The 19,612-nt window shown below is 35.8% G+C and overlaps 1 protein-coding gene across 2 annotated transcripts in view; it reads left to right on the forward strand.

Annotated features, from left to right (window-relative positions):
- The window catches only part of PARP8 (poly(ADP-ribose) polymerase family member 8), a 114,216-nt gene extending 101,138 nt beyond the window's left edge, over positions 1-13,078 (forward strand). The window contains exons 16-26 of one of the 2 annotated variants that reach the window (XM_030467241.1): positions 1,053-1,178; positions 2,640-2,705; positions 3,998-4,065; positions 4,425-4,473; positions 5,282-5,394; positions 5,558-5,630; positions 6,686-6,755; positions 8,560-8,636; positions 9,499-9,568; positions 12,144-12,228; positions 12,869-13,078. In XM_030467241.1, coding sequence (XP_030323101.1) covers positions 1,053-1,178; positions 2,640-2,705; positions 3,998-4,065; positions 4,425-4,473; positions 5,282-5,394; positions 5,558-5,630; positions 6,686-6,755; positions 8,560-8,636; positions 9,499-9,568; positions 12,144-12,228; positions 12,869-12,971 — 900 coding nt within the window. In that variant the 3' untranslated portion in view covers positions 12,972-13,078. The remainder of the gene's footprint in view (positions 1-1,052; positions 1,179-2,639; positions 2,706-3,997; positions 4,066-4,424; positions 4,474-5,281; positions 5,395-5,557; positions 5,631-6,685; positions 6,756-8,559; positions 8,637-9,498; positions 9,569-12,143; positions 12,229-12,868) is intronic. The other variant, XM_030467242.1, reaches the window with a different exon arrangement.
- The last annotated feature ends 6,534 nt before the right edge of the window (positions 13,079-19,612 follow it).

Raw genomic sequence — 19,612 nt, forward strand, 5'->3', positions numbered from 1 at the left:
TGATGGATAAAATTGTACATTCATGCTACAGGAGCAGACAAGGATAATGGCAACAGTATGACTCACCACAATACAATTCATTTTCCATTTAATCATGATTCTTATTTTCCTTCTGCTTCTCAGTAGAATTTTTTTCCTTTTGCTCTACATGATCAGATGCAGTGACAGACTTATAAAAACTTATAGACTTCTTGAGCTGTGAGATGTGGGGTTGTGGGAGGAAGCAGGGATATCTACTAAGTACAACTCATCTCATAATTTCCTTCCTTTAATAGAAAAGTCTGTGTTCATAAAGTAGTGTTTTAAGAAGGCACAGAAAAAAAAAAACCAAAGGGAAATTAGCTAATTTGCAGCTACATTTTTATATGGCAAATTTTGAATTTCATTATGAGCTGGATTTAGGTTTCACAGCTGCCAGAAAGCTGCATGTTCTCTGTATTCTATTTTTAACCTCTTAATTATGAGCTTTGAAATAATTATGTATAACTTTGTTGCTAAGCTGCACTTGTGCCCTTCTGCACATAAGAGAATACATGTTTGTGTACGTACATATTACACCCATGATCTTACAGTGAAGTCTTGGAAATCATAGGTATTCAAAGATGTATTGTAATTTTGTATGACAGGATGGAAGAAGGAGGATCTCCCTTTGTGAGCAATACAAGAAGCAATATTTATAAGTATTTTTATGATTGTAGTCTTCAGGCGAACAGCAGGCAGTAGTTCTGATTAACAAACCCTTCCTTGGTTTTGAGCAACTTTTCACTCGCATCTACTTTACAGAGATACACAAATCCAGCACGACTTCATTTCATTATGAGTAACATGGTTTGGATAATAAAGGTAAAAATGAAATACGGCATTAGTATAAGGTGTAAAAAAATCCCCAGCCAAACAACACCTCTCCAAAAAAAAACCCAAGAAAAAACCCCCACACAAACAAACAAACAAACCCCCAAAAAATCCAAAACAAAAGAGAAACACCAAACAACAGACTGGAAGATCCAATAAGGAAGTACATAAACTGAATTCATATTTCTCTTTATCCCTAGGTGGTTGACCTGTTAGTATCCATGTGTCGTTCTGCATTAGAGTCACCTAGGAAAGTTGTCATTTTTGAGCCATATCCTTCTGTAGTTGATCCTAATGATCCTCAGATGCTGGCCTTTAACCCCAGGGTGAGTAGTTATCTTGCATTGTGTCATATCTTGGTTTTAGTCATGCATGAGATTTCAAAGGTCTCCTCTGAAAGAGTCTCTTTTACTATGAGAGATACAGCTCCAGAATATAGCACAAGCCTGTGACTATTTTCAGAACTCTGTAGCTTTTTAAATTGTCTTTGAGAAGTTGTTTGGGTATAAACCATAAGTTGCACTCAAAGTTATGTTGAACCCAAGAAATTATTTTAGGGTAAAAATTCTAAGTGCAAAATTCTATATTCTAGTGTAATTTTCTCAGTGTAGACATTGGACGCAGAGAAAAATGATCTTTGGGAGATGTAGGATTGTGAGGTAAACTAGGGGATTACTAGTCCATCTTTTTATTCTTAAAATTATTAATGCTGCCATCTTATATTCTCTTTGCAAACAGTTACATACTTAAATGAATTTTATTTAATGTTGACATAATAGCTGAGTTCTGTACAAGCATCAGTCTTTAAGTTAAGAACTGTATTTGTGTGGCTCACCCTTCAGGCTGCATGTACTGCCTTTCAGGGAAGTCCTCCAGAAGTCCTGAATTAATTCATCTCACCTGAGCCCCATCCCCAAGGCCATAAACAAGAACTGTGAATGTCCTGCATTGGGATGCATTTCACTTTTTCTGAACAATGGCCATTTAACAGTGTTCTGGAGCATATGGGAAGACAGATTTGCCAGGAGGTCTTGGAAGAGGGTGCTGAGGAGACAGCTAGTCTGGTGGCAAGGCAAGGCAGGATTTGAAAGCAGATGAGGCAATATGAAAGAATGTCACACCAGGGCCCACACCATTTCCTCCTAACTTCTTCCCACCATGGGCAAGCTGAAAGCCCTTGGGTAGAATTTGACAAAACCCAAAGATGTGAACAGTGAAGCTCCTAAAAGTGACATGACATGTAGAGCTGGCAAAGCATGTACTGTTAGCTTATCCACTCAGAAAACGTGGAGCCATCTGGTAATGAACAGTTACCTAGCATAGTGAAGCAGAGGGATAGCTGAAGGACCTTTGTTGTTTTATAGAATGGTTAGCAAAGTAAACACATCTGTTTATAAATTATAAATAAATGCTATTAGTTTAAAATATATTTAGTCACTATATTATTCAGCTTAAGACAAGTTTTCCATATATACACAAACAACTGCATAACCTGTGTTTACTTATGAATATTTCTTTTAAAAGTGAGCTATATTTCTTCAGTGTGTTGGAGATTCCAGTGAAATTCAAAGAAAACCTATGTTAGTATTTTAGCAAGGAATTTTTGGGGACACTGGAGACAGTCTATATGTGAGGTGGAAGGAAGCTATTGATTAGAAATGTTTGAAAGGATTTCTTGCTGAACATTTGTTCTAGCCTTGGTTTTATACACACTCAAAAAATTCTGTTTTTGTAGAGCCAAAGACTAATACTCTTTCAATTTATTTACTTATTTTATGATACAACAGAAGAAGAATTATGACCGAGTCATGAAAGCACTGGACAGTATCACTTCTATTAGAGAGATGACACAGGTGAGCTTAAAAATCTTTACCTAACTTGATCACTATTTTTAGGACTAGGAAGATGTTTATATGGCTTGCCAGTGATGACTGAAGAAGTATCAGGTCTCTCCTACAGAACTCTAATAATATTAAAATATATATGAAAAAAAATAAATACTGTCCATAATGGTAGTCAAATAAAACTGGTGAAGTAGAACTCAGATCTTTTGAATTTTAAATAGGAGATAATAAGAGCAGAATAGGATATTGTAATGAGATAATTACCAACTACTACATTTCTGGAAATATCAATGGCAAACTACATCTTCTATTTTCAAAGCAAAAGAAGTTGATTTTGTGGCAGTGTTCTGAATGATAGATTTATTTCTGTTATAGCAAAACACTTCATCAGCTATTTATGCTTGGCAACTTGGAAGGTTGGGTCTTTTGAAATTATTACCATATAATTTCTTCATATTCACCGTGGTACAGAATCTGATAGTCATGTTTATTGTTACACCTCCTTTCCCAGACTGCCCCACTGATTATAATTGATTATTGAAATATTTCCCATGAACCTTGCTTTCCAACTGCTATATATATGTAACCTCATAGCAGTTTAGAAATCTATATGTATTTGTTAGGTAATTCATGATTCTGGAACGAAGAATGAGGAGTATAAACTAAAAATAAGTATTCACATATTTTTTTTACTTAATGTAATGTCTTGTAAAAATTTTTAAAAATCGGTTGTTTATGTTACCTAATATAACATCTCTTACAAAGTAAATAATACCATTTTGATTTTTTAAATGTTAAAATAATAATTGGATTGGAGAGTTTTAAAGGGATGCTTTGCACTGTGATTGAAATCAAGAAAGGTTTTCAAAGGGATTGTATGCATATACAGCATTTTACTTTACTAGTTTATACTACAAAATATTTCTTTTAAATGAAGGGCATTCTTTTGGGGTTCTTTGAGATGCTTAATTCTTTGAAGTTCTAGTCTACTTTCTTAATCAAAAAATAGACATCTATTGCTGTTATCCCTCAGATAACTTATGTTAGATAGAATATAGTCATTTTTATGCTAATTATATGCTTATTATTTTACTCCACAGAAAATAATTACTATCTTAATTCTTGTTGTTGTCAAAACACATTTACAACTCTGCAATACTATGCATCAGTAAAACTGTGATTTAAGCCTAATAATACGTCCCATGCATTTGTTTTAATAGATGAAGTCATGGGCAATGTAACATATAAAATTAACCTTATGATTTCAGCTACAAATAAAGAACATAATTACTCTTTTCTAGGCACCTTACTTGGAAATAAAGAAGCAGATGGATAAACAAGACCCTCTTGCACATCCTCTTCTACAATGGTATAAAATTGACTCACATAAGATTATAATTATTGAAGCACCAGGTTTAATGAATAATCACCAGTATAATTTGGTATAAGCTTACTGTAAGAAGTAACATCAAGGTTGACATTTACAAATGCAGGTGTTTCTGGAGTGTTTCTGGACCTCATCTGGGCCAACTGAAACCACTTGAAAGACTCCAGATTATTTGTATAGCCTCTGATCGCAATTTCTATTCAAGGTTTGTTCTGCTTCCATCTAACAGGTTCAAAGGCCTGCAGCTGTGTGCTTTGTGGTGGTCATTCATAACACATTTTTTAAAAGAAGACTCTTGTTTGGTTTCTATGTCTAATACGTCTAACTGTTTCTAATTTTAGGGTTATTTCTAGTAATAGATCACATATTGTGAAGCTACCAGTGAATAGGGTAAGTGTGGGTTCTTTGTTATTTTCTCATTTCTTGTTGCTCATATTAGTATTCTAGATGGAGTTTCCTGTCCAAATGTAGGTGTCTATATTCAAACTAACCACATGGATTCTATTAATAGGCAAAGGAGAAAAATAGAGGGTTTCAGGTCATGACTCTTAGAATCATGTTGTGAATATCTAGCACAGATGCAAGGTATAATGCTCAGAAAAAGACAATTTGAGTAGGGTAGTTCAAGTGCAAGTGTCTACCTTGTAGTCATTTGAGATTGGGTGAGAATAACTTCATTATTTGTTTTGTTACCATGTAAAATGGTATTGATTTGTACAGAAAGCAGTGCACACCAACATTATTATGTACAGAGACCTGCATATGAGTACACCTTAAAAAGTATAGCTCTTTTTAGAGAGATGGTGCTGAGATTAATTTCTGAGTATGTGTGCCTCTGATCCTCTGATTAAGGTCACAGTAATCTGCAGCCTTTCAAATCTGAACCTTAATTCAAAGCCATCTCTGATCAGAATAGCATTAGGAAACTATTTAAATTAATTATTTTTCTAGAGCCATATTTAGTCTGAAATCTGGCTTAGAAACTTTCATATGTTTCAGAAACTGAAAAACATTTTTACTGGTTGATTTCAGGTAAAAACTATGGTAATGATACCAACTTCAACTTAGTTCATGTAGTTATTTAGGTGCAGTCATGTATTGTGTGAAACAGCATGGTATCTGAACAATCATCATTATGGAGATACAATCCTTTTGTATTAATCACTTCTTTTCATTTGTGCACTGTTATATTTTACAGCAACTGAAGTTTATGCACACTCCCCACCAGTTCCTGCTTCTCAGCAGTCCACCAGCCAAAGAATCCAATTTCCGAGCTGCTAAAAATCTCTATGGAAGTACCTTTGCTTTTCAGTAAGTACATACATCCATATTATTCAGAAGGTAATAAAACTATCATGCTCTTTCTTTGTGCTTTATGTTTGAGGTTTACAGATGTGAATTTGTTGTTTTAAAAGACTACTGATTTCATTTTGCATTTTACGCTGTGGTTTTTAAAACACTTTCATTTTTTCAGTGGTTCACACATTGAAAATTGGCATTCCATCCTGAGAAACGGCTTAGTTGTTGCTTCAAATACGAGGCTGCAGGTAAATAGCAGACTAAATAGACTTTAGATAACCTGTGCATGCTTGATTACATACTAGCTTAGGCAAGTTATCAGTGGGGTGTAGTTTTGGCAGTCATACGGGTGGAAAAGGATTTCAGATACCCTCTTGTTTCCTGGAAAAGGTACTTTTCTGCTATAATTAAAATTAAATAATATGTCTGCTAAAATAGCTAGAAAATCCCATTGCTGAAATCAGTGTTTCAGTTTTACTTTGCAGAGCAGCACCTCCAAGAGGTTTATCTCAGTGTTGCTTAAAAGCAGTCTTGGAATTAAAGTGTAGAGCTACCTAAACTATCTCCATGTTGTAGGATCCAAGACCATAATAAATTTAGAGCATCTGAGTTTGCAGCATCTTCTCTTCTGCTCTGATTTCCTTGGAAATGGAAATATGAGTGTACTGGACAGGAGGGAGCTACTGCAAACAGCAGTTCATTTTCTCAAATTAAATCATCAGGAGACCACTACTGCACAGCAACCAAGGTGTTACCAGAGGGACTAGAGAGCTCTGGGTCAGAGTATTATAGCATCATGGTTTTCACAGGTCTTCCTCAGAGCTGAGTCCAAAATACTTTGGAAGAGCATCCCAAGGTAATGACCAGGGATCAAAGTACAGAGGACACTGAATAAAAGGAAATACAGATCTTGCTTCTCTAGTCGTTTGGGTGGTTTTATTAGTATCTTTGGATGACTTTTAAGAAGGCATGATATGACCATCAAAATTATTTTTTTGTTGAGGATTGAGATACTGGGAATATGAAGAAGCAATAAAGTCCTATTTTACACAAGTCATCATTTTTAGATCTCTCATACACCTCAGGCATATCCAGAGCCCAGGTTCATTCTATTTTCTCCAGTGCCAACCAACCAGGAAAAAAAATATCTATTCACCAAGGATGCTATACAGCATTGTTGGATCTGGAGGAGCAAAAGCATGTCTAAAAATTTCTGTGAGAGCTCTCGCACATTTCAGAGACAATGTAATGTTTTGTCCAGATAACCAAACTAATGTTAAACAATCACTCTGCTCTTTTTCAGCTCCATGGTGCAATGTTTGGAAGTGGAATCTACCTTAGTCCATTGTCAAGCATATCATTTGGTTACTCAGGTGATATTTATAAGTTACTCTAACATTGGTAAAATATAGAGGTATCTTCATTTGCTGCTATTCTTTCCAGCTTCACTGTTTACAACAGTGTTAAGTTTTATCTTTTTGAGCAAGATTTAATTTATTAAAAATAAGATAAAATCTAAATTCCCTTATTAAATACCTGTCCTCATTTTTGAAGGTGCTGAGTATCTTGAAACTGTGCTTGAAGGAAATAGTAGCTAATACTGAATGATGTGTATAGTGGAGCAGGTCTTGATTATGCAGTAGAAATCCAGCTTTGTCATTGTGATTTTTTTGACAATATCTGCCTGAGTCTTTGTAATAATGTCTGTGGATTCATGGACTTTTATGATCTGATCTGACAAAACAAATATTAATCAATAGACAAGTTCAACTGTGTATATTTCACAGTGTTTCCAAGTATCACCATGTCAGAATTACATAGAAAGTACGTGACAGTGTGTTTATTTTATCATGACAAGGGAAAGGAACATATTTTGTCCCACTAGTAAATCCAAAAGTGAGTCATGCAGATTTCTATGCAAGAATTAAGTCATAAATGGCAGCATCATAGAAGCAAGATATAGCAATGTGTATAATAAGAAATTTTAGAGAATTTAAAACATGGTGACTTTACCTTTAGGTATGTTGTATTTACCATTTCCTCATATCTGAAAGTGCTGTTATAGTTGACTGTTTGTGGGTCTGTAGATAATTCTGAGAGTTTTAGTCTGATTTTCAGTATTTTTAGGTAATGTTACAGTGGATTTTAAAAATGTGGTTTATTTTTACAACTGTTAGACCTGTGGTTTAATTTTTACTACTATTTACTAAATTTCAGTATCAATAATTTTTAGGTGCACTTTTAGCTTTTCAGAGACTACATAAGTATGAAAGCTTTTTGGGACTCACCAAAAGTGTAGCTCGCCGTATCATTATCTAAAAATATCATCTTCTTTTTGGACAACACTTTGTCAGCTTCAATGCATTTATTCTCATCTCTCTATTTTTTCTGATCCCTTTGATCCAGCAAGGAGGCCTGTGTGCCCATGAACTGTGTAATACTTGATGCCAATACAATACACAGAGGAGTCCTAAACTCCCTGTTCCTTCAGAGTTAAACTTCCCCATAACTCAGTCTGTGTTTGCCAAGAAGTGTGGTATGCTGGAAATGCAAGAAAGTCTCTAGTAGCATACAGTACAGGAATTTCATATAAATCAACATGAGGAACATAAAGGAGATCTAACACACAAATGTATGTCTTTAAATGGAAAGTTGATGCAATGTGGCTGACAAATCAATGCTTTTATATGTAGATAAGTTAATTAAACCAGGGTAGACTTGACAACTTTAAATAAATTAACTACTCCTAAAATTAATTGGACTTTTAATAAGTCTTAATAAAGTGTTAAAGATTAACATCTAAAGTTATTTTGTGATTTTGCTGTCTTATCCACAGTAAATAAGATGGTGTTACTCCAGCCTGAATGGTCAGTTAGTTGAGTCACTTAGACTCAAGACATGCTGACATGCAGGTTTGTTTAACAATCAACTAAGAGCGTTCCTGAGCTGAAATCAGTGGCATTTAAGATCATTTTTATATACTTTTGGATCTACTTAATGCTAACTTGATTGCCTTTGCAATATATGCAAATGTACTGGTAATTTGCAGGATTAAATTGAGAACTGTGCAAAGAACTGTGATTCCCGCCCCTGTGATAACTGATTTATTCTCAATATTTAACTGCTTGTTTTCAGTATTTATATGTCAGGTTATTTTACTTTATTTATTATTCCTAGGGATGAACAAGAAGCAGCAGAAGGTGTCAGCTAAAGATGAACCAGCTTCAGGCAGTAAGGGCAGTAATACATCACAGGTACAGTACCTCAGCCATCTCTGGGTGATTTGAGGTTTAATGCTTGAGAACTCAGTAATGAAAAGAAGGTAATATTCCCTTTGTGAAAGCTAGCAGTTTTGTTTTATTTTATTGAATGAAGCCACAACTTAGGAGACTACAAACATCACATACAGCCCAACTTTCTTTTAGTCACAATTTCCAGAGAATAGTGCCAGTCTTATGGCCTTCTAAGCAGAAGCAATTAGGAAGACAGTAAAAATGAGATAAAGATTGCATTATGATCCTTAGCAAGCTCTTGGTTTCTGTGTTGTGGACTTGCAAAGGAGTGATACAAAAGTAAGTGAGAGTGGTTATTGCTAAAAAATTAGTAGCATTTAATTTATAGCAAGTAAATTTTTTCATGGGTTTATATATTAAACTATTTCAGTTCTGCTTTATTCAAAGCAAACTCATACCATTCACGTAGGCCAGAATTTTGAGAAAGAAATCATACATCTGTCTTCATAGTTAACACACAGAAACTACAGAATAGCCTGGCTGTGGAGAGAGATTGGTATGTAACAGAAACCCTCAGAAATGTAATTTCTTGGCCACTGGCACTCAGATATTTCTTGTAATATTATTTATTCTGTAATAATTAAGAACTTTTCTCTCTGGATAAAGGAGTTCAAATCCCACCTACAATAATCTAAAAAATAATAAAAATGCCCTATTTGAATTTTTATTACATTTAGAAATACAATAGAGATGTTTTAGAAAGACTGCCTTTATCTTTGTTCATTAATAAACCACTGAAAATAGCAGCCCACTCCTTTGTTACTTTTTTCAGTCACTTTGTCTTGCTGAACTAATTAAGTTTCCTCATGTTTTTATATCTCAGTCACAGAAGAAAGGACAACAGTCACAGTTTTTGCAAAGCCGTAACTTAAAATGCATAGCCTTATGTGAAGGTAAGCTGAAAGTCCTTGAAATGGTGAGGCATGGACATGGTGTTACTGAATGCAAATCAATGAAATCTTTAGTTTCAATATTGCATTTTTTTTAGGTAAGAGACTTCTGTCAGGTATATGAGTACTAATTAACAACTGACCTTTATACTTCAGTTCAGAATGTTTCTCTCTTTGAACAAAACCTCCAATACAATCTGAATTTTCATGAAGTAATCATATGTGCACAGCAACTGATCATCTGATCTGTCTTTTGAATGTGATTGTATTCCTAAGCAATCAGGATAACCCAAGTTATAGCCTTTATTTGAAACATCAATTTCTTGCATGCTCTTGACAACTGTGTTACACACATTGAAGTCCAGAAAACCAGCTTTTTTATTTAATTTCCAAATAATTTTTCACTGTTCAGGCAAATATACTGCCTGGTCATTTGGGAACGAGTCCATTTTCTGCCTGCTTCAGAAATTTTGTGAAGTTAAAATCCAGTGCCAATTAACATAGTCAATCTTGAAAGATTTGGCTATTCTCTCAATACCTAATGAATCCTCAGCAGGTTTTGAGAACAGAAAATTAAGAAATTTGAATAAGAATTATACCAGGAATTAGTCATTAGTTTCATTGACCAAACAAAAAGAAATTATGTTTATTCTCAGTTTGCCCATCATTTGGAGCATTTATGTATTTCTATAATTAAAAGTTAATACAATGAAAAATACATTATTTCAATAATTAATTGCAAGAGATAAATGTTTGTTAAAAAGTACTATTCATGGAAGTAACTGTATAAAAATTTAATATGCGTTTGTTCATGGTAGCATAAGGATGGAATGGGATAGACTATTTCAGTTGGAAGGGAACTACAGTGATCATCTAGTCCAACAGTCTGAGCAGTTCAGAGCTGATGAAAAGTTAAAGCATATTGTTATGGGCATTGTCCAAATGCTTCTTAGACACTAAGAAGTGTGGGGCATCCGCCACCTCTCTAGGAAGCCTTTTCCACTGTTTAACCACCCTCTGGATAAAGAAAAATTTCCTGTTGTTGAGTTCAGAGTTCCCCCATCACAACTTTGAACCATTTCCACATGTCCTATCACTGGATATCAGGGAGAAGAGATCAGCACCTCCCCCTCCACCTCCCTTCCTCAGGAGGCTATAAAGAGACATGAGGTTGCCCCTCCAGCTTCTTTCCCTCCAAACTAGACAAGCCCAGAATCCTCAGCTGGTCACTGCACATTCCTCCTTCCCTTACACTGGCTGTGTTACCCTCCTCTGGACACATTCAAAGATCTTCACATCTTTCTTAAATTGGAAGGCTCAGAACTGCACACAGTGTTCAAGGTGAGGCCACACTTTTGCTGAGTACTGTGAGGTAATCACCTCTTTTGACTGGCTGCTCATGCTGTTTGATGGGTTTTGCCGTCATGGCTGCCAGAGCATGCTGCTGGCTCCTTTTGAGCCTATTGCTGCCAACAAGCACTCCCATCCCTTTCTGCAGGGCTGATCTCAAGCTATTCCTCTCTCACTTTATACTTGTACTCAGCATTAATATATCCAAGGTGCAGAATCTGACATCTTGACTTTTGAAATTTTATCCCATTAATCATAGCCCAATGCTCCAACTTATCTAGATCCCTGTACAAGGCCTCCTTTCCCTTAAAGAGGGTCAACAGCACCTCCCAGTTTGGTATCATCAATAGACTTTCAAATCATGTGTTCGACTTCATCCAGATAGTCCTTATGAATACATTGAACAGGAACTGATGCAGTATTGTTCCCTAAGGAAGACCCTTGGTGACAGTCACAAGTTAGATATATCCTTATTCACTACAACTATTTGAGCTGTGTCCTTACTCAGTTCTTCACTCAGCACACCATGAACCTGCTCGTACTACAGTTGGACAGCTTGTCCAGGAGGATGCTGTTTAAGTTCATTAATAAAAATCCTTTCAAATACAGATTGATGGTATAGTTTCTACCAAGCAGTAGAGTAAAAAGGTATATTTCCTGTGTTGTCCTCATTCTTCTGATAAATGACCTGAAATCAAAAACATTTCTGTTTTTTAAACACTGAGCAGGTTTTGGCAAGCCTTATGAAGCCCTTGAGTCATAATTGCTATGCTTAATTCTTTAAAATATTTGGTAGTATTGCAAATACTATAGTTGTCAAATCTCAATTTCAGGCTTTGCCTTAAATGTCATATTTTGCCTCAGCCATTTCTCTCTGTTCCTTAGGCTGATCATTTGACTCAGATCCTCCTTAACATCCCTATGGCCATTTAAAATCTGTTTTTGATAAATATACTTTTTCATTTTTCATTCCAGTGAACAATTGGCTCCCATACACCAAGCATCTGTGTTTTCTGGAAAATATAACACATTTTGGAAACAAAAATCAAGTTCATCTCCCTGCTAATAGTAGCAGCCAATGCAGAGTCTACACCACATCACAGATATGCAGTGGAAAACTAAACATTCCCAGAATACTATTTAGAGTATATAAAAAATAAAAATCATTAAAGCACTACATATTTCAGGCATGTTTTCATCACTATGAAATTTATTCTTTCCCTGATAGTGATAACCTCATCTGATCTGCACAAACATGGAGAGATATGGGTAGTTCCAAATACAGATCACGTGTGTACAAGATTTTTCTTTGTGTGAGTAGAGAACTTTTTTAAACATTCAACCTGTGGTCATCCTAGACCTCTTTGCCCATTCTACCTCTGTTAGCTCTAATGGAAATAGTAAAAGACATTTATTGTGAATTCTTTTCAGAATAACTTTTTTATCTTTATCTGCACGTACTTTTGTTAGGAAATGTATGGATAAGCTAGCAACAAAGGTTTAGTAGATGTTTTGTTATAGAATATGTTTATGAATAGTTACTGAGTTTTCCCAGTCTATAGCGTAAGATCATGTCACACATAGTCTATCCATTTATCATAAAATACCATTTCTATTTGGCTGTAAGTTTTAAATCTGAGGAATTCATTTAAGGCCTCTGGTCTCTAATGTGAGCATTTCCTTTCTCACCTATGTCTTGTCCTTTTTGGGTCCTAGTGGCTTATTCAGCCTCAGGGTTTCAGTGACAATGGCAGCCTTAACACCTTTCACTCTGTAGAGATTAGGATCTGGATATAATGGGCATGTGCAGCAAAGCATTTTAATAGATACATGTTAACATGCTGGATAAGCACCCTTGATTATTGAATGAAGCAAAGTTTGGGATGGCTTTTTGATAGATTAATAAAACAATACTTTGATTTTATTTTCTGTACTTTTTTTTTTTTTTTTCAGTTATGAAGATGGTCAAGTGGGTGATACAAGTATAAATACACAGGAACCAAGTATTCATAAAGAGATTCTTCGAGTCATTGGCAATCAAACTGCTACTGGTTAGAAGGACCACTCTTATTTAATTGATGTAATTTGGCAGCCTTCCTCAGTTTCAAAGCTGGATTTTGAACTGAAGAAGATGCAAAAATTTAATTTATTATTATTATGATTCTAAGCAAATTAACCCTTTGAATACTGACTGTTTTCTTACTTAGTATTTCTTATCTCATCAAAATACCTGAGATGGTATGAATTAGCAACACTAGGGGTGCACAGTCTATTAATATACTACAAATAATAATAATTCAACAGGCATTTGGGTTGCTCACACTAAACAGACTTTAAAAAGGAGGTTTGTGCTGATATTTTTATATTAAACTTCAGTTGGATGTTTTAGTACTATATACTGGTATTTTAAATTTAGAATTACTGAGAGAGAGCAAGAGAGAAGAGTTTATAGCAAAGCACCTGTATTTTGCAGGATACTTTGCAATAAGTAACATATTCTCATATTTAAACACAATAAAAGGTTGTCTGGAACATGTCAAATTAAAGAGATTGGTTACCTGCAGCTATCTTTGATTCAACTTGTTTTATATAAATGCAGCTAGAATTTAGATTCAAAGCTTAAAACAACAATATTTTTTTATTTATTGAGTGAAACAAAGCAAAAAGTAAGAAATGTGAAGGTGTCTGTTTAGTTTTTTCATTTTCACTGAAAAACTCTCTTACCCATTCGGCAGCTCTTTTCCATTTTCTAATTATATAAATCCAGCAAACATCTGGAAATCCTGAAGCTGTTTACCTCCTTTGCACAGATTTGTTTTTTATATATCAGATTTTAGATCGACAAAGTTCTTTAGTGTTTTCATCTTAGCTTCAGTGAAACTGCTCTGCGGCTAAACATAGTGCTAAAAGTACACTGTGGCTAAAAGTACATGCTGAATTAAGACTTTCACATTTACTAAAAATGCAAACAAATGCAAAATTTTACTGATTTCCTCTGGGTGAAATATTTTTATTGGTTTATTCCCAAGGGAAAGCAAAACAATTCAAATCTCAGTCCTTTACATTAAAAACTGGTTTTCTCCTAGTGAGCATGATGGCAGCACAGGTAGGGCCCGTATCCATATCCTGATGTGTCCCATACAGTAGCTGTCCTGAAGCATTGATCACACCCTTGAATATAGAAAGCAGTACAACTCACCCATCTGTGCAACTATTGCAAGCCACCTCAGAAAGCAAAAATAGACAGTCCTCTTATGTTATTTTCATAATAAAATAATAAAAGATACTGAACTACCAAATAATGGCACAACATAACACAGTCACATTTGTTTCTATTAACTGCATTACATACACTGTAAGGATTGATTCCTTCTTTCTAGTTCCAGCTAGCACTCACTGCCCTCCTACTTACTGCAGCTGACGTGCCCTACAAGAAAAATAGTGTTATTGGGCCTAGGTGCACATATTTGGAAACATATTTTAACTTTTCAGACTTATTTGCTGCAGTCTTCAGTTTTGCTGGGTTCACATCTAGACATGTAAAGCAAATGCTGTTTGCCAGTCCCTGTTTTGCTGTTGAATTTCTGTTGATTTTCAGCCCCACTTGGTGGACCCTTTAGCTTAAGAATTATTAATTGTTATCTTCTGTGCTTACACAGAGCTTAACTTCTTGAAGCGAAGGAGATCCCTGAAATTTGTCAGTCTATGTAAGGACTGCCTCTATATTGTGTAACTGCACAAAGTCAGCATAATTCAGAAGTGAAGCTGAAACCCTAGAATGACCTTTTTGCTGTAATTTGTACTGCCATATGTGTCTGAATCATTATGTTTTGATTAACAAAAATAAATTAGGAGGCAGAATCACAATATCTTATATTGACTTTCTGGGATGATAGTCCACCAGCTCTGGGAGGCATCCTCAAAAAACTAAGAGAAAAAGAAGATGACTGGAGAAGCCAAGTAATAAGTCATCTTCTCTGTCACCTCAAGCTGCAGCAGGGTCACAGATGAATCCCTTGAAGGGAGAAATGTGGAACGTATATATGGCAGCAAGTCAGCCTTGGTTTGCACAGTGGGGTCATCATACTGGCCATATGTGGTAACATCTTGAGTACTATCCTCCACTGGAAAGTGGAGGGAAAATACCTCTCTGTCAAAATTTAAGACTGCTCAGGGGGTTGTAGGGTTTGCAGAAGGAAGAGACAGAAAGGAGGAAAGCAGGGCTTTGAGATATATGGGAGTGTGCCGTAAGGTGCTCACTTCAGGACAGGTGGCCTACACATGGGAGAGAAGGAGGGTGGCCAATAGTAAAAGGCAGAGTATGATGACCACAGGCATTACTAAACAGTGTAAGAGTGCAAAACCTTTCAGGGAGAGGTAGTTCTGAAGGAACGAGCACTTTGCTGGTAGGAAAAGGAAAAGGAATGAGGAGCCACTGAATTATTAACAGGTGGCACTGGCAGCTGTGTGCACGATAGGAAAAAGGACCAAGAGAACAAAGCTGAAGTGCAGCGAAACACAGCCTAGGGCAGCACCATGCCCAGGGCAGTTGGGCCACCTGAGAAGGTGTCAGCTCTAGGGAACAGTGCAAGGACACAAGCCCAGTGTCACACACAAACAACAATTAAATTTAAAAAAAATAAAAATCACTTGCTAAGCATTAACTCAGTCACATTTTTCTTTAGCCAATATAGTAATGATAAACTTCTTATAAGGTGTTACTTGCAGGTGAACATGAATCTTCAGATCATTTAACAAAGTATCGGTTCTCATAATTTTTAAAATTGAGGGGAAAGGTGGAGGTTACTCAAAAATAAATATTTTTTCTGTAGAAAATGTAAAAGTTAAAATTAAGACTTTATCACCAAAACTGGAATGAAAAAGTCTGAGGATGAGATTTTCTTTGAAGGAGTTTTCCCTTGTGTTTTTATCAAAGGGCAGAAGCTGTAAATTGCCAAATTCTTCCAAATACTTATATTCACATAGATTCCAGGGAATGAAAAATTAAAAAACAAGAACCCTGTGTTATCCTCAAAGCCTTTGCATTTCCCTTACTTACATCATGCATCTATATTTGTGATAGAGCAATCTTTATAACTCATGCTGTAAAGATGTAAGTTTTTCACAGATAGCTTTTAATCAAAGAAAACAGAATCCCAGGCTCTACTATCTCTCTTGGTACTACTCTTCTACTCTTGGTAGAAATCTTCGAGAAGCCATGGCTACTTAGCTGTGACCATATCCAGTATAGAGCAACCAAGGAAATTCTTGGGAAAGAACTTTCGAATTTCTTCCTACATCCAAGAACAAATTACAAACCCTCAAAAAGTTTGAAAGAGAAATTATGTTAATACCTTATTTTTGCACCCCAATTATAAATTGCCATATGTATACTTCAAGCATTGAAAAATGAATCCAAAAAGATGCTATTTCTTGCAATTCAGGAGATATTTAGCATTCAAGGGGTTAAACAATTTAACTTATCTTCTATAGTATGAATCAAGATAGCTCTGTTTTCTTCAGCAATGCTACAATTTTGATAATCTGAGTCTTTGGCTCTATGTTATTTATCATTAAATGGCCAGTTTGTGTAATATTCTGCTTAATATTTTGCAGGGAGTAGTCAACACCAGAATTGTTTATGCTTGTATTTTTTCTCTGAAGCCCATGAAAAACTGTTCAATGCTGTGTCATTTCAATATTATAGCTGTTGATACTAAAAATGCATCTGATGAATAATGCTAAGATTATACTTTTGTTAATACAAATATAAAATCACTCCAAATGAAGAGTTTGTGCTTAGATCAATTATACTTTGCTTATAAACCACTGCTGTGGAAGCCATTAGCATATTTCTGGTGTAGATGAGTATGAAGTGCAAAAAAAAACCCCAAAAACATCCAAACCAGAAAGGGACAAATGAATTAAGAGATTTGTCATTCATCACCATAAAAGAAGGAGAACTAAAAAACAAACAAAAACAAAACAAACAAAAAACCAAACAAAAATAAACAAAAACAACAAAAAAACCCAAATAGAAAACATGTCTCCAGTAACTTAATCATTATATTAATTTAGATAGATTCCTTCTTGGCTATCGGAAATCTATGTCGTACAAAGAGTACAAACCATGACTGACAGGGAGGGGATGCTATGACAGCAAAACACTCTGTGATCTTAGCATTTTCACAACAGATCGACTTGGGGCCTGGCCCTGCATTGTGGTGAGGTGCTGAGGGTCAGTCGCTGGGACAAACGTGGGCGAGCTTTGTACTTGGTCACCCGCCCTCATGGTAAGGGCTTTTCAGAAGCCACTGAAGCGAAGGCCCCCGCGATGGGGTCTGTGTACAGACACCCATGAGTGGCCTGGCCTAGCCTCAGCTTCTCCATGGCTGTGTGGTGGTGGGACAGGAGCTGTGGTGGCCAGGGGGATAAAATGCTGGAAGGGCCCTGGCAGACAGGGCCTGGCTTTGCCAGAGCCGGCCCCTCTGCCCTCTGCCAGGGCCGCAGCGTTCTGCTGGCTGCTCCTCTCTGGGAGCGCAGGGGCCTGCAGTGCTTTATTTGCCAAACCAAGGTGTCCCACGCAATTTCTTCATTACAAACACTACCTCAAGGTGAAAGACGAGCCTGTTCACTGAACTGAGCAAGGTCTGCTGTTTGGAGAGCAGTTAAGCTATGTGTAGCACTGAAAGTTACTCAGAGGGGATCTTGAATCTAGACACCCAGGGCTGTGATTTTATTCAAATTTATTCCTCAAAGTGCTCAGGAGAGAAGGGACATCTGTGCTTCAAAAGGGGATAAACAAAACCAAGAAGATCTACCCAAAGCAGAGCGGTGTTCTGTGTGCATGTTGTCATATAAAATGCCCAAGGATTTCACCAGTATTTTGAATTTCTGGAGTTGGTTTGGAAATGCCAGGTCTGAAAGCGCTGACCTCCTCTGTCCTTCCTGGGGTGGCAGTTTCATACCACTGTGTGCCAGCTGGAGCATCTGCCACCAACAAGAGCTGGGGGGATAAAACACCTTGAGCTGCTGTTTAGTAGTATTTTGATTGCGTGCTCCTGCTAAGTTTCAGTCCACCGCAGAATTACTATGATGTAAATAATTACCCATTACACTTTGCATTGGGATTTTGTATACATACTAGATATAAGACTTTTGTAAGGAAAAAAAAATTTAAAAAAAAGAGTTCAAGTAGTTTTTAGATTAGCGTATTTAGCGTGTGAAAGATCTGTTGAAGAATAATTACATTAAGCATTTACCAGCAAGTCGGTAAAAATAGTCCTTATACACATTCAGTATAATTTCATGTTCTACAAATAATTATTTTTTGTTGTTAGTTTACCCCGTATGTATTGTATCTTTGAATTTTAAGAAGCAGCCACTCCTTTATGTAAACATAAAATATGCCTATGCTTCTTTTAACTCTACAGCCTTTTTTTGTCTGAATAAATTTATAAATTCTGTGCACAAAATAGTACTGCAGCCTGCTCTTTAGCCTATGGTGCCTTAGAGTTACTACAAATATTTAACAAAATGTATATAATGTAAATACTGCCAGAATATCACTAAGGCCAAATATTTTCTCTATTCACTTTTTACTGCACTTGCTTTCTATTGCTATTTAAGCCTCTTTTATCCAGCTTTGTAACAGTTATAACATTGTAGCCAATGTAAATGTTTACTTTCAATAAATCAAAATTTGTTCAACAATACTGTGGATTTGGACACTATTTTGAGAACTCTGTTCAAAGTTAAGACAATCATCTAAGAACTAAACTGCATCTGAAACGTTTTCTATACTTCTGCTAGTCTCAACACCATCTAAAAGTTATGCCCAGCTTTTATATATATTATCAGAGTAGAATTTTTCTGCAGTGATCTTTTTAAAAACACTTAAGATTAAGCTTTCCATTCTGTGCTTATCTGAATGGATTACACATCTGGTTAAAGATACAGATATTGGAATTAAAGCAGTATTTTGCATGTACAGAATCATATAAAATGTATATGAAGATGAAATTTATAATTGCTTTTAAAGAAGTTGTTCTGCTTTTCTGTAGAGCTGTTTTTGTCATGAAAACACAGCAAATATATGACAAACCATTTTGGACTTTAATGTGAGTATGTTTAAAGTATAAATGCACATCTGCAGCTCATAAAATATGCAGTCCTTTGTGGGGCTGGTTATTAATTCAGTGAGTGTACTATTTTTTTTTTTTTCACTGCCCATGGGCTCATTTTAATGATATGAGTGGATATTAACTTGTATCTTTTGAAAGCTTTAGCTTTGTTAAATTTATTGCCTTGTTATTGTAGGTTTTGGATTGGAAAAGTGAAAAGTTGTACTATTATATTTTGAATACTGTTAGGTGTTTTACAGAAATAGAACTATAGAAGAGGGGAAAATGCATTGCTGCTACCCTAAATGACTGATAATTTGCCATCAACTGGACTGGAGCTTGAATTCTGTACTGGAAGAGATACACCATATTTAGGGAAGTTGAATAAGTGGTAGAACCTTGGACTTCACTAAAACGAATACCCACACACAGCAGGAGAGAAAGAATTTATATTCTTTCCATTATCAAGTCAGTGCATCACACGTACTCTCAAATTCATCAATATTCAGTTTCTCAATGAGATTTATGTCATATTGTATTCTGTTGTAGAGTGGTTCATTGTGGGACCCAAGAG

The sequence above is a fragment of the Calypte anna genome, chromosome Z, assembly GCF_003957555.1.
Source record: "Calypte anna isolate BGI_N300 chromosome Z, bCalAnn1_v1.p, whole genome shotgun sequence".
In the NCBI taxonomy this organism is placed as follows: Eukaryota; Metazoa; Chordata; class Aves; order Apodiformes; family Trochilidae; genus Calypte; species Calypte anna.